This window comes from Lynx canadensis, chromosome D2, assembly GCF_007474595.2.
Source record: "Lynx canadensis isolate LIC74 chromosome D2, mLynCan4.pri.v2, whole genome shotgun sequence".
Classification (NCBI taxonomy): domain Eukaryota; kingdom Metazoa; phylum Chordata; class Mammalia; order Carnivora; family Felidae; genus Lynx; species Lynx canadensis.
The window spans coordinates 34,107,259-34,122,920 of NC_044313.2; the positions used below are offsets into that span (position 1 = coordinate 34,107,259).

The window sequence follows — 15,662 nt, forward strand, 5'->3', positions numbered from 1 at the left end:
CTGTGCTTTATTCGTAGATGCACTAAATTACCATGAGTGATTGGAGGGAGAAAGGGGAAGGAGAACCTCGTGGGCGCAAAGGAAGCAGTTTGAAGAGGGATCCAAGGGGACAGAGCTGTATTCAGTTTGGCTGAACTGCAGCAAAGTGAAAGGGGCAGTGGCATTCCTTGTCACCACAGAGAATGTTGATGGGGGAGCAGAGAGATTGACTGGATGTTTTCTGGAAGTTTATCTAGCAATCTGGCAAATGCATCTCTTTGGGATAACCGTTTGCAAACTCTGTTCCAGGCTGGGAGTATGGAATTACCATTCCTCCTGATAATAAGCCCAAATCCTGGGTTGCAGCAGAGAAAATGTATCATACTCATAGACGGCGAAGGCTGGTCCGAAAACGCAAGAAAGATTTAACACAAAGCGCTTCAAGTACTGCAAGGGTAAGAGTTACCATGGAGGAAGCTACGTCCGGGGAATCGGGGCGGGGGGGGGGGTGGCACACAGAATTCTAGTGACTCTGCTTTTTCTACAGAAACCATTCGCCAATCAAGGGCCTAATGCCTGCTCAAAGAAGTTTGCAAAATGTGCCCCCCACCCCAACCAGCAACAACACATTACCTGCGAGCTTGTTAGAAACGCCTCACTCCAGACCTACTGATTTAAGAATCAGGGGTGCGGCCCAGCAGTCTGTGCTTCAGCATGTTTTTCAGGTGACCCAGAAGTAGGCTGAATAATGAGAACCACTCTAGAGGTAGCAATAGAAATTATTTTGGTGGCATAAGAAAGTAGTGGCAATAGTTCAGCCCTTGGAATAAGATACACGAGGACTCAAATCCTGGCTTTATTTCCTTTCTCATCTGCAAAATGGGTATAATACCATGCTTTTAATTAGGGTAGTATAAGGCTTACGTGGAATAATAGTAAGTGAAATGGAATAATACTGCTCATAATAATAAGTGGAATGTGTTATGTGCCTTCTCTAATGCTGGGTACTGAATACGCATTATCTGTAATCCCCGAGATACACATTTATCCTCATTTTTTAGATAATGCTCACAGAGGTTAAATGGACTCTAGGCCACATGTCTAAAATGACTGAGCCAGCCGTGTTTGAACGCAGGCAAGGCTGTTCCACAAAGTGCCTGACTCATAGTAAGTGCAATGAAATTACTTTTTATTAGACAGGGAGCTCCTTGGACACAAAGAGGGAAGCCGTCTACTTTGTATCCTTCTTGCCAGCTCAGAAACTAGTTCCTAACAAGTAATGGAGGAGAATGAATAAACTGATAAACGAATACCTCTTATTCAACTACCCGTATTCTGATGGGGTGAGAAGTTCCTAGAGGCACTTGGCTCCCTCCTGCCTGCCACAGGAGAGCACCAAGAGGGGGTGGGAAGAAGACTAGAAACTTGGTCCGGTCCTACCAAAAAGCATTGTTGAGACTTTGATCCTGTTCCCTAACCTCCTCACTCTTGGCTACCTGAAATATTTCAGTGCCACTGTGAATACTACTAGAGCAGTGATTACAAGATTGTGCTTGACCTGCAATTATGTTTATTCAAAATTGAAAAACGAATCTCTACAATGGTTATAGCCTCCATAGAGCTCTTATTTCTGAGATCATAAATATGATTCAGTATTATTTTGCATTTATTAAATCTAGTAATACTTTTAAGGTATTTACAGAAAATGTCCACCAGTAAAGGTCAGCCACACGAAGGCACGGACCCTGTCTTGTCTTGTCCTTCACTGCCTCCTTGGCGCTTAACACAATCTCTGTCACACAGTAGACACGCATATTTGTTGAACTGCATACAACATTGAACACTGAGGGCATTTTTTTTTTAATTTTTTTTTAACATTTATTTATTTTTGAGACAGGGAGAGACAGCATGAACGGGGGAGGGTCAGAGAGAGAGGGAGACACAGAATCTGAAACAGGCTCCAGGCTCCGAGCTGTCAGCACAGAGCCCGACGCGGGGCTCAAACTCACGGACCGCAAGATCATGACCCGAGCCGAAGTTGGATGCTTAACCAACTGAGCCACCCAGGCGCCCCGAACACTGAGGGCATTTATGTAAAAACCATTTTGAAGATGAAAAGTACTATACTCATAAGTTATTAGTTATTACGGAAGTAATATATCTGATCTATCAGTTATGCCGGCTATCAGCTTAGATGAGACATTTAAATCCTAGGGACCGTGGTGTCACTTTTTCCTATATAAAGTGGAGATAATAATGTTTTATAAACCGTATCACAATTGCAATGTCTTATGAGCTAATGAAAATGACAATATAGAAAGCAAGTTAAGAAAGAATCCATTTTCCTTAACCCTCCCCAAATCTGAATAAGGTGCCTCTCCTGCAATGTCTCATTCCATTGCAATTGCTTGGTTATCTCTCAGTGTTCCCACAGTCCATCAGCTCTGCAAGGACAGACAGCGTGTCTACTTCTTTCTTTGTTGTATCACTGGCTCGTAGCATAGGACTCGGAACAGAGTAGATTTTCAATGCGTATTTGTTGATTGACCACATAATCTGCCTTATCAATTAAGGGATATTATTATTGTTATTATTATGATTATCATTAGCATTCAAAGTTTTACTTCTGTTCTAGGCCATGGAAGAATATGAAGACCGGGAGGGCTGGGAATATGCTTCTTTAATTGGCTGGAAATTTCACTGGAAACAGCGTAGTTCGGATACCTTTCGCCGTAGACGCTGGAGAAGAAAAATGGCTCCTTCAGAAACACATGGTGCAGCTGCCATCTTTAAACTTGAAGGTGCCCTCGTAAGTAATAAATACTCAAAGCTCAAAAATTTTGGTGTAGAGAAAATAGATGAGTGTTGGATACACCTGGGACTCCATGGAGACCCCTCCAGTACTGCAGGACTGCAGATAATTTGGGAGAAAGCTGCACATCCTAGATGCTCAGTAACTCTTGTTGAATGAATAGACCATTAATATAGGAAAGATTCTAAGAAGGTCTACTGCAGACACACCTGTTTAATGTTGTTTCATCAGGCATTTTCCAAATACATCTGTTCCAAAACCCTGGTCGCAGGTGACATCTGTTAACATTCCTGGGCACAGGTTCCTTGGATTATACCTTGGAAACTACAAATGTTCAACAAATCAAGAGTGTTAAATATACCGATGTGAGGGGGAGGAAAACAGAAGGATGGCTCACGGAATTAGAGAATAATTTATATGGACTCACAGTAATGAAGGGAGGGAGGGAAAAAGCAGAACGGTGGAAGGAAGGAATAAGAAAATGGCAGTGGTCCATCTAAAACAACATGGTGGTCGGGAGCCATTTCCAAACACAGCCTGTTTTTATATTTTTGCACACTGACCCTGCTGTGTGCTTCCACTGCTTATTCTTGTCTTCCTCCCACCTTTTTAATCCCCTTATTTATCCTTTATGCCTTTCCTTTTTAAAATTTTCAGCATCCGGGTTTGGTAAGGCTGACCTTGAGGCAGAAAGACTGGCTTCAACTTCATGCTCTGTTGCTTTCCAGCTAAGTGACCTTGGGCAAGTCACTTGCTGTGCTGGGCTTCATTCATCTTTAAAAATGGAGTGATCGGATGAAAAGAGTCTATTTTGAAAGGCACCATTCCAGATTTTTGTAATTCTTGCCTCTTTGTTTGTCATGAGGCACCATTCATGGACTTTTCTGCCTCTTTAGGGTGCGGACACTACTGAGGAAGGAGATGAAAAGAGCACAGAAAAGCAGAAGTACAGTGCCACCACCGTGTTTGGGGCAAACACTCCCATTGTTTCTTGTAACTTTGACAGTAAGTTTTAAACATGAATTTGTGCCTTCCACTGCTATGACTTATCTCTAGAAAACTCTTTGCATCACCAAACATGATTAAAATGTCTTCATGCAAGTGTGACTTCCATTGCCATCACCTGATGAGAGGATTTTTTAAAATATAGTTTTAAAAATTGTATTTGGGGTGGAGGGTTGTCAAATCATTGACTTTGACAGAGTCTGTACTGATTCTATCTGTTAAGCTCCCCCAAAAGATTATTTTAATTAGAAAAAGAGGTTCAAAAAGTTAAGTAAAGGTTGGCTCCGATGATAATCTTTAGGCATTCTGGGATGAGACAGACCTGCTGTGTAGTAATAATAATAATAATAATAGCAAATGCTTATCTAGGGCTTAGCATGTGCCAGGCACTGTGCATATATTAATTCGTTTAATCCTTGTAACATCCCGAGGAAGTAGGTGTTATTATTGTCCTCGTTGTAGACATGCAGAAGGATTAAATAAGTTGCCCCAAATCTTACAGCTTGGAAACACTATAGACAAGATAGTCTGACTCCCAGATCCGTGCACCGAATCACAGTGCCCTACTCTCTCTCTCAGATCACGTGTGTGGGAGGTGGGAGGGTATACACATTAACACAATAAGGATAAAGAGTATAAAGATTTTGAGCTATCAAAGCAGCTTTTAGCAGATAACTGTCTCCTAGATCTGGGGCTGAAATAGTATAGAAAGCCCTATTTCTATAACTCCTGGAAACCAAGTTTCATTTTAAAGGTCTGTGATGACAAGCAGTAGCCTAAATCCAGGTATTCTACAACAGGAGTAATGTTCTCCTGAGTGATAACACTTGCATTGAGCTTATTATAGTATTTTTTAAATGTGTATTTTTAAGAGAGAGAGAGACAGAGTGCGAGCAGAGGAGGGGAAGAGAGAAAGAGAGAGCGAGAGAGAGAATCTGAAGCAGGTTTCAGGGTCTGACCTGTCTGCACAGAGCCCGACGTGAGGCTCAAACTCACAAATTGTGAGACCATGACCTGAGCCGAAGTCAGATGCTTAACCGACTGAGCCACCCGGGTGCCCCAAGCTTACTGTAGTATTTTTAAAGTTGGTTTTGTTTTATAGGAAACAGAACTACTTTGGGAGCACGTGTCATCAGCAGTCTATGTGTTCTTTACTGTGGAGAAGTAGATCTGAAATATGTATTATCTCCAAATATTCCAGTGTTCTGTTTCTTGTAAGTAACCTCCATCCTGTTCTTTTCAGGAGTCTACATTTACCATCTGCGCTGCTATATCTATCAAGCCAGAAACCTCATGGCTCTAGACAAGGATAGTTTTTCAGGTAAAGACACAAAAGTCTCCATCGTGCATGTTGTTACATAGCAGGCTAGCTTGTGGATGCTTTTAGTGATTTCTCAGAGAACAACTAAAGGGCTTTCCATATTGAGATTAGTTCGATTTGTGTGAAGTAAACTGCTCAGTCATTAAACAATCACTGAGTATGTCGAGCACTCCTGCTGGGTGTTGGAGATACACAGAAGATATGTGGTCTTTTAATACTAATAATCATTAACTGATCAGGTAATAAAAAGCCCCAAGAAGAAAAGCAGTTTCTGCTCTCTGCTTATACACACAGCTATATATACATATACCCTGGGTTCTTGGGCTGATTAGGAAGTTAAGATCCTTTATATATTTTTTGTAGCTCTCTCAAGTTGACAGATCACAAGTTCACGCGTTTGCCTACAACACCAGGCTTGAGGTCATTGGGAGTCCGTTTCGATCTCTCCACAGCCTGTTCCCCCAATTCCCAGCAGCACCATAAAGCGTGAGACCCGGCTGGTTTTGTGTCCTTTGGACTGGATCTAAGGGGAAAGCTGTAGGCAGGGCTGAGGAAAAGGTTGGTGGGAGTTTTTGCTGTAGCTGGTGGGATCATGAATAGTTCAGGGGCCATCTGGGCTACTTGGGGCAGATTTCTCCTTCAGGACTTGAACGGAGCAGAGCCTCTATGGAAACAGCTCTTAAAGCAGTTGCCTGACACTCTGGCACACTCACATCAGTTGTGAGGTGTGTTCCAAGCACTAATGTAACCAACATTTGTGAGTGGTTTCCTTTTCTGACAAATGAGAGGAGATTCAAAGCTATCTCTATACTACGGATCTCCAAATGGGGTTTGAAGACATTTTTGAATATTCACCACCAGAGGGCACTCAGTCATTAAAAGTTGAAGTTAGAATCTTCTCCAAATTCTTGACTGAATTTGCCTAAAACTCAAGCACATTCTTTGCAGTTTGAGACATAAGATATATGATCGGAGCAGAAACAAAGAGCCCCATTCATGTGATACCGCAATGCTAAAAATGAAGCAGCATTTTCGATGATACAACACTTTCAGGTTAGATATTAGGCTATTGCTCAAATAGATCAGCTCCCAGGCAATTGCAAAAGTTTTGGTGAAGTTAGTTAGCATGGAGGAGAAACAGATTCCTTCTTTTTTTCCTTATCTTTTTTCAGCTTTGTTGAGGTATAAATTACAAAGTTGCACACTTAAAGTATACAAAGTGATGATTTGATATACAACTACGTGATGGAAGGGTTCCCACAATTGCATTAACACATCTGTCACCTCACGTAGTTACACTTGTGTGTGTAACAGAACACTTAAGTTCTCCTCGCCTAGCAAGTGTCACTTATAAAATACACTGTTGTCAACTGTAGTCCTCACGTTACACATTAGGTCCTCAGGCCTTCTTCGCCTTATAACTGCAATTTGTACCCTTCTACTAGCCTCTCCCCATTTCACCCCCCTCCCCCCCACACATACCCCCCAGCCCCTGGCAAGCACGATTCCACTCACGGTTTCTATTAATTTGATTTTTGAAGGGGTGTGGGGGAACTTCTACATGTAAGTGATACCATGCAGTATTTGTCTCTCTCGGTCTGGCTTATTTCACTTAGCATAATGCCCTCCCGGTTCCTCCATGTTGTTACAAATGACAGGATCTCCTTCTTTTTAAAGGCTGAATTATATATAGATAGTACACACATACACACCACATTTGCTTCATTCATTCATCCATCAGTGGACACATAGGTGGTTTCCATACCACAGCTATTGTGAATAATGCTGCGGTGAACATGAGAGTGCAGAGATCTCTTTGAGATCATTATTGCATTTGCTTTGAATATATACGCAGAAGTGGGATTGCTGGATCAGGTGATAACTCTATTTTTAATTTCTTGGGGAACTCCCATACTGCTTCACACAGTGGCTCCACCAGTCTGCATGTTCACCAACAGTGCACAAGGGTTCCCTTTTCTCCACATCTTCGCCAACGCTTGTTATCTCCTGTCTTTTTGATAATGAGACATCCTAACAGGATAGAGAGGTTACTTAATATCTCACTGTGGTTTTGATTTACATTTCCCTGATGATGAATGATGTCGAGCACCTTTTATTGTACCTGTTGGCCACCTATATGTCTTCTTCGGAGAAATGTCTATTCAGGTCCTTTGCCCATTTTTTAATTGGGTCATTTGGGCTGTTTGCTCTTTTGTATGAGTTCCTTGCAAATTTTGGATATTAACTCCTTATCATATATGTGGTTCACAAATGTCTTTTTCCCATTCCATGGGTTTTCATTCAGTTTATTGTTTCCTTTGCTGTGCAGAAGCTTTTTAGTTTGATATAGTCCCACTTATTTATTTTTGCTTCCGTTGCCTTTGTTTTTGGTGTCAAAGCCAGAAAAAAAAATCACTGCCAACACTAATATCAGGGAGCTTACCCCTTACACATTCTTCTAGGAGTTTTATGGTTTCAGGTCCTATATTCAAGTATTTAGTCTATTTTGAGTTGACTTCTGTGTATGGTATAAAACAGGGCTCCAGCTTGATTCTTCTGCATGTGGCTATCCAGTTTTCCCAGCATCATTTATCAAAGAGACTATCCTTTCTTCATTGTGCATTCTTGGCACCTATATTGAAAATTAGTTGCTCACATATGCATGCATTTATTTCTGAGTTCTCTATTCTGTTCTGTTGATTCATGTGTCTGTTTCTATGCTACTACCATACCATTTTGATTACTATAGTTTTGTAATATAATTTGAAACCAGCAAGTGTGATGCCTCCAGCTCTGTTCTTTTTCATGATTGCTTTGGCAATCTACCTCCCAGGTGGTGGTGAGGGTCTGTGATCAGTGCACCTGGAGGAAGAACATGCAATTGAAACGAGAGGTCCTGAGGAGCTGGACTTTAGCCATGGCCTCACTGTTACTCTCTTCTTCTGTTTTAGTTCTTATTTTTATTATTTTTATTTATTTATTTTTTGTTTTGAGAGAGAGAATGTGAGCAGGAGAGGGGCCAACAAGGAGGGAGAGAGAGAATCTTAAGCAGGCTCCACGCCCAGCACGGAGCCCGACACAAGGCTCAATCTCATGAATCATGAGATCATGACCTTAGCCACAATCAGAAGTCAGACGCTTAGCCAACTGAGCCACCAGGCGCCCCTCTCTTCTTCTGTTTTAGATCCATATGCTCATGTCTCCTTCCTCCATCGAAGCAAAACCACTGAGATCATCCACTCAACTCTGAATCCCACATGGGACCAAACGATTATATTTGATGAAATTGAAATCTATGGGGAGCCCCAGACAGTCCTACAGAACCCACCCAAAGTTGTCATTGAACTTTTTGACAATGACCAAGTGGTAGGTAATTCAGAATTTCTAAGATGGCTTGGGGAATAATGGAAGTTTATAGGGATATTTGTTGGGGAATTTAAGGATTGTTTGTTTCTCTAGGGCAAAGATGAATTTTTAGGACGAAGCTTGTGCTCCCCTCTGGTAAAGCTAAACTCAGAAATGGATATCACGCCCAAACTTCTCTGGCACCCCTTAATGAATGGAGACAAAGCCTGTGGGGACGTCCTTGTAACCGCAGAACTGATTCTGAGGCAAAAGGTACTTACTGAGTTCTCACTTACATATTCTTTCATAGCAACTGCTTAAAATACTTGTTAACAACCCGCGACACCATTCCCTTGAACTAAAGAGAGGCACTGACATTTCCATGTTTGTTTTACAGGATGGCTCCAACCTTCCCATCCTTCCCTCACAAAGGGCGCCAAATCTATACATGGTTCCCCAGGGGATCAGACCTGTGGTCCAGCTCACTGCCATTGAGGTATGCAGCTCCCTAAGTTTTACGGATCAAATCAAATGACATAGCGACAGAACTGGAATCCTTCACCTGGGAAATGAAATCTTGTCACCTGTTCTCTTGCTTTGTCCAACTTCCTAAAGCATTTGTCCAAAAATCTGAAATATTCATGGACATAGAAGGCTTGTTGAAACAAGAAGAACAGGTCAATCCCGGCCTTACTGAGGGAATTTGGGGTTCTCATTTACTAGGATCCAGGAGATTTCTCAGTTTCCCGTGTCCACTGGAGAGCTGGGAGAGGGAAGGCAGACAAAGAGCAGTGTGTGTGTGTGTGTGTGTGTGTGTGTGTATGTGCACGCTCGCGCGCACAGAGAGCAGGAGACTCAAGAGGGGACTCAAGGTGGAGAGAGGCATGGGAGTAACAGGAAATTCTGACATGCCAGACAATCAGGGCAGACACAGGCTGATGGAGCTAACAGGTAGCTTGATGGACAGGTCTGGTCCATTCTCAAGGTCTCTTCCTTGATGTTACCTTGAGATTTCCATTCTCAAGCTGTCTTGGTAAGAGTTTCCAGAGACCAAACAGATGGCTTTAAACAACAGTTATCTTTTTTGAATGCTTACATGTCAGATGCTGTGTTAAGAAGTTTACACTTGATCCTCGGAATGACCCTGTGATAGATAATGCTGTCAGTCCTGTTTGCAGATGAGACATAGAGAGGTTACTAACTTGCCTGGGTTCACAGCCAGGATTTGATTCCTGCACTCTTCACTGCTCTGCTTTTTAGCAGCTCAGGCAGAGGAAAAGGGGCAAAACCACTTTCTCTGCATGACCTACAGGCCTTCCAGAGTAAGAGTCTCAGAGATTTTAGGCAAATCTGCACCAGTCAACCTTAAAGAATTTCTCAGTTATTAAGGAAGAATGTTTCCTTTGAATATTATTTTTAATATACTGGGTTTTCTATCTCTTTATATTGTTTTCTTAGATTCTAGCTTGGGGCTTAAGAAATATGAAGAACTACCAGATGGCTTCTATCACATCCCCCAGCCTCATTGTGGAGTGTGGAGGGGAAAGGGTAGAATCAGTGGTGATCAAAAACCTTAAGAAGACACCCAACTTCCCAAGTTCTGTTCTCTTCATGAAAGTGGTACAGTATCAAGATTGTAATAGTCCATGTGTGTTGAGTACCTGAGTTTTATCCGAAATATGGAGATATATATATATATATATATAATCACACACACACACAAAGTTTATATATTTCCAAACTCTGACAGCAAATAGAAAAACCTTGCCTTGGATTCACCTTGCCAGTGACTTTTGTCCCTTAGACTCTCACACCATAGTGATGATTTCTTGAAGCTTTAGACATCCCCAGTGATACAGAAATATTTATGAGAATACGTATTTCTAGAATAAACTTTTCATCTGCTCAGCTACCAGGTTCAGGCTTTGGGTCAGTCCCCTGAGGGCAGAATACTAATAACCCTCAGTCCTGCCCTTGCAAGTGTGTATGGACTGGAAGCCTCCAGACAGGCACTGGCTGGCTGGGGAAGGGCAGGTGCGGAGCCCATTTGGGGCAGTGGGGCCATGCCCTAACAGCCCGTGACTGCGCCCCTCCTCCAGGTGCTTCTGGAAGGCACCCACCTTGCTCCACGGGTTGTTAGGAATATGGGACAGCGTCAGATCCGGTTCACGGTTCTCCATCATAGGACCCCACAGGAGCAAGAAGAGGTCACCCAGTCCTCCTGCTTTTAAAGCAGTTAAATCCTTATCCTACTGTACTATATCAAAGAGATAAAATCAAGGCATTTCCTTGGCTTTGATGGAGTAGAAAGCCCACGACCTTCACATTCCTTTTCTCTCCCTAGTCATTTGGTGTCGCTAGCACACCATTCTCAAACTCTAGGGTCCCGTGATTTAACGTGGGCTTTTACAGATGAAGAAACTGAGGCCTAGAGAGGGGGACACCTTATTCAGGTCCTGCAAGTGAGTGTCAGGCCACACCTTCTGTGCGGCAGTGGGTATGTGGGGAGGCGAGGCGACAGCAGCAGCCCTGGGTGCCGGCTGCCTTCATACTCCCTGCCTTTTGTCTTTGCTCTCACCCTGCAAGACAGGCATTTTTCACTCCTTAAACACCCACTGTAGCGGAAACCCAGAAGATAAGTAATTTACACCAGGGACATAGCTGGCAAGTAGGTGGCCAGAGTTTGGACTTAGGTTCCTCCGGCTGCAAAGCCCGTCCTCCTCCCCCCTGCAATGTGCAGATGGAGTGCCACCTGGGTGCTGCAAGCCCGATTCCAATCGGGAAGTGATCGCCCCAGGCCACTCCACCCACCCTTGCCTGCTCCCCAGCCCCTCCCCCACCCCCCACGTTCTAGTCTGAATCTAGTCTCAGTCAGCAGGAGAAAAGCCACTCAGTCAACCCCAACTTCTATTCCTTTGCAAGGCCAGAGATGGAAATGTATCTGAACCACATACCAGGCAGACCCCAAGACCAGCCCATGATTCCCTAATCAGGCAATGTCATCGAGGCCACCAAATTCCACACAGAAGAACAGGAGGAGTAGAGGAAAAATGAGCATTCCATGTGGACACCGAACTTCCAAGACTAAAAGATTCCCAAGCCACAGTTATTTCCCTTGGAGATTCAGTTTGATCTCAGTTACTTTTAAATGCTGAGTCTGCATCCTGTGACTGGGCACTGAGACCCTATTCTAAGCAGTTCACACACATCAATTAAACAACCCTCCTATTACTGAGGAGATAACTGGGGCTTTGAAAAGTTGCCTGAGGCCAAGCGACTCCTAGTAGCAGAGCCAGGATTTGACCCCAGGCAGCCTGGCTCAGCTCCCGTCCTGAAGCACTATGCTGTTTGCCTAGCACATAAAATTCCTGAACTAAGTACTGTGAGTCCCCAGGGCTATACCAATCAGGCAAAAAGTCTGGGTTGGTCCCTTTGGGAGAATTTACTGGGAAGTTCTGCTACAGAGAAGTGACGCCTACCTCTGTGAATCCTCAGTTCTTGCCCAAGGAAGAATTGTACATGCCTCCGCTGGTGATCAAGGTCATTGACCACAGGCAGTTTGGGCGGAAGCCTGTCGTTGGGCAGTGCACCATCGACCGCCTGGACCGCTTTCGCTGCGACCCTTATGCAGGAAAGGAGGATCTTGTGCCACAGCTAAAAGGTAAAATTCACATCTATAAAAGGGATATCCCTTTGGGTTTTTCATGTGAGATTTGATTAAATCTTCACAGACCTCCTCAAGATAAAAAATATTCATGCAGATGAAGAACTCATTTGATATCCAGTGGGCTATGTAACTTTCCCAAGGTGCTATAGTTAGTAGGTGCTAAAGTTAGATTTGAATTCCCGCCTTGTTTGGGTGGGGGGGCGGCATCCAGCGCCCAAACTGTTACCTTCTGAAGTAACCTATCCCTGGCTGAACATAAGCTGTCTCTTCGGGAGATGTTAAGTGCTTCATAATGTTTTCATGTAGTCAAGCAGAGAAGACAAACAAGGAAATGAGTAGTTGCAGTCAGTGTGATAAATGCTTTGAGCAAGAAATACAGCGGTCCCCTCCTGAGCAGTGAAGCGGGGGGAGGATTTTCATTTCGAATTGCTTTGTCTGTCGTCCTCATGAGCGCATCCCGTTATCGCAATGTCATTGGAAAGATACTATTTCATTGTTATATCCGCGGAGGAAAAGCTGGGGACTTGTCTGCCGTAGGTCACATGATTCGTAGGTAAATGATAGTGGGGCATGGTGCTGACCTTAGGGCTCCAAATAAATAACAGCGAATGAATAGCATTTTGCTATTGCCCATTCAATAATGACTTGTTTTTAGCTTACTGTGTGCCAGGGTCCGTGTTAGGGGCTGGGGAGTGGGTCAGCATAGTGAACAAAGTTCCAGGGCCCCTGGCTTCATGAGATTAGATGCCGTGGGGAACTATCACACATTCATTCAGCTGATCGTCGGTGCCTCAAGACTGAAACAGATGTCTTCTGTTTAAGCAGCTGTCCTGCTAACCAGTTCTATTTAATCTTCCAGAAGGTTTGGTATTGATTTGACAGAGCATCTGAAACTCATCTGTTTCAGCATCCTATAGCCCTGATTCAGAGAAGAGGCTAAAATAAAATCCACAGTCACACGTGGGCAAAAATAAACCTACATGAGTTTATCCAGAAATTTCCCATGCCAAGCATTTTGTGTGGAATTGATAGTACCTAAAATAGCAACATTTTTTTATAGCAACAAGGATTACTATAACTGTAGCATTGTTTAATTTGGGGTTACTCAATGGAGAGAAACCATTGTCCTAGCGTTGCCCCTGCTGCTTTCATGAGACAAAGTTCTTTGATCCAAATCGGTGAAATCACAAATTCTGCAATCCTTCTCTGGCCTCCGAGTGTGGACTTGTTGGTGTCTATGGGGCGGGGGGCGGGGGGGGGGGCGGGGGGGGCAGGGGAGGTGGGTAGGATGGGGCTCAGGCAGAGGTCTCCGGGTTAGTGACTCTGTAATTAATGTGAAATATGGTCAAGGTTTCAGAGAACTCTTCAAAAAGGAAAATCCGTAAGGAGTATGGGGTGGGCAAAGCATAATGTTCCCAAGACTAGAATCTGGTACTTTCTTAAAACCAAAAATAGAGTAAGAGTTGAGGAATGTAATTGGCTGGCCTAGTGTCAGAAGCATACAGAATAGCTTTCCTCCTGTCCTTGAGGCTTTGTTTACGTGAGGCTGGTAAAGCAGAGAACTGCTAAGAAGGAGCTTGCATACAGTTGTGTTCCCGCACACCTACCCAACTGGCTGTCACGTCCTGTGTTGTAGCTGGCAGAAGTTTTGGGGGGAGCCTGTTTTGGAAATGTAGAGACTGCTGGTAGGGATGGGAGTGCTGCGTGGATATAGAATGAGCTGGCACAGCAAGTGGAGTATCGCAGATGTTCAGTAAATGTCACTCTCCCTGTCTCCCCAGTGTCCCCCTAATCCTTTCCCATTTCATTGAGCATTTACTCTGCCCTGGGCGCTGGCGTGTTAAGACACAAGCTCTGGGGTCAGACAGCCCTAGGTCATCTACTTCCACTTCCTACTGGCTGTTTAACCTGAAGTGAGTAACTTGGATTCTCTTAGCCTCAATTCGTGTTTTAATCTTTATAATGGGGATAATGGTGCATATTCTACAGGATTATTGAGGGATTAAATGAGATACAGTACGTAAAAGGCTTAGTCCACTCCCTGGCACGTGGTATGTACCTAAAATATGTGTCTTCCTTCCCCTGCTTTTGGTCCTACACGGGTGGGTTAAACAGAGAGTTCTTTTGGCTTTGCAGTTTGTTCTGTCTGGGTGCTGGCCTCCCACTGAATGTCTGACTGCCCAATGCCGTCTTCCATAAAGGGTAGACATACTCCTCACCCACACCCGTGCCCTAGGCTGAGGCTTCATTGGAAGCAAACCTGGTGAGCCCAGGGGCTACCCCTGAGCCCTTGCACTAATCCCAAAATCCAGAGCCACAAATACAGTTGATCCTTGAACAACGCAGGGGTCAGGAGCACTGACCTTCATGCAGTCAGAAATCCATGTACAACTTTGACTCCCCTAAAGCTTAACTACTAATAGCCTCATGTTGATCAGAAGCCTTAAATACCAATAACATAAACAGTCCATTAACACATTTTTTGTATGTTGTATATTTTATACACTGTATTCTTACAATAAAGTAAGCTAGAGAAAAGAAGACATTAGGAAAATCATAAGGGGTGCCTGGGTGGCTCAGTCGGTGAAGCTTCTGACTTCAGCTCAGGTCGTGATCTCGCGGTTGTGAGTTCAAGCCCCGTGTCGGGCTCTGTGCTGACAGCTCAGAGCCTGGAACCTGCTTCACATTCTGTGTCTCCCTCTCTCTCTCTGCCCTTCCCCCACTCATGTTCTGTCTCTCTCTCAAAAAATAAACATTAAAATTTTAAAAAATACCATCATAAGGAAAATAAAATATATTTACAGTACCATAGTGCATTAAAAAAATTCCACACATAAGTGGACCTGCACAGTTCAAACCCGTGTTGTTCCGGGTCAGCCGTATTCTGGGAATTGCATAAAACCAGGGTGATGCCTCTTCCCTGTGCTCCCACCGTGGGAACCGGAGCCGAATGAGCCGCCTGCAGCTTCAGGCCTGAAATGTGCAACTGTTTGCCCTGCTTTGCTTTGCTGTGTCTTGGGAACAGATTCTAAGAAGCTGAAGCTCCTTCCGATGTGAGTTTCCTTCTCCGCTCATGTCCTCTAAAGACATTGGTCTTTCTTGATACAATTGAACCGTTCTTTTTTGAGCACTTCCTGTGTACAGGCACTGGGCTAATTGTCCAAGACAAGAGAAAATGTCTAAACCTACATCACGTTTTGGGAAAAGTGATGAGTTACTGGGTCACCTTCTCCATTCAGGGATGGTCCTGTACACTCAGTGAGTCCTACCCATGAGTAAAGTCTACTTTCCACTGTGGCTGCTGAACTTGAACTTCAACTAGAATGTTCAGTACTGTTTTTTTCCTAAGTATCTTGGGTGAGAAATTGTTTGTCTTGCAGCCTCCCTTCTGTCTACCCCACCCTGCCGGGACGTCATTATTGAAATAGAAGACACCAAACCATTACTGGCTTCAAAGGTAGGTTTCAGAACTGATCATCGGATAATATCAGTTTTATTTTCCAGGTGCCTAGGCATTGGGCGAATTCAGGCAA

The 15,662-nt window shown here is 43.8% G+C and overlaps 1 protein-coding gene across 5 annotated transcripts in view; it reads left to right on the forward strand.

The window, feature by feature from the left end:
• The window catches only part of MYOF (myoferlin), a 154,222-nt gene that overhangs the window by 107,255 nt on the left and 31,305 nt on the right, over positions 1–15,662 (forward strand). For all 5 annotated transcript variants that reach the window (XM_030334291.1, XM_030334292.1, XM_030334294.1 and 2 more), the window contains 10 exons: positions 289–434; positions 2,615–2,788; positions 3,688–3,796; positions 5,040–5,117; positions 8,302–8,483; positions 8,577–8,735; positions 8,860–8,958; positions 9,921–10,082; positions 11,958–12,123; positions 15,510–15,586. In XM_030334291.1, coding sequence (XP_030190151.1) covers positions 289–434; positions 2,615–2,788; positions 3,688–3,796; positions 5,040–5,117; positions 8,302–8,483; positions 8,577–8,735; positions 8,860–8,958; positions 9,921–10,082; positions 11,958–12,123; positions 15,510–15,586 — 1,352 coding nt within the window. The remainder of the gene's footprint in view (positions 1–288; positions 435–2,614; positions 2,789–3,687; positions 3,797–5,039; positions 5,118–8,301; positions 8,484–8,576; positions 8,736–8,859; positions 8,959–9,920; positions 10,083–11,957; positions 12,124–15,509; positions 15,587–15,662) is intronic.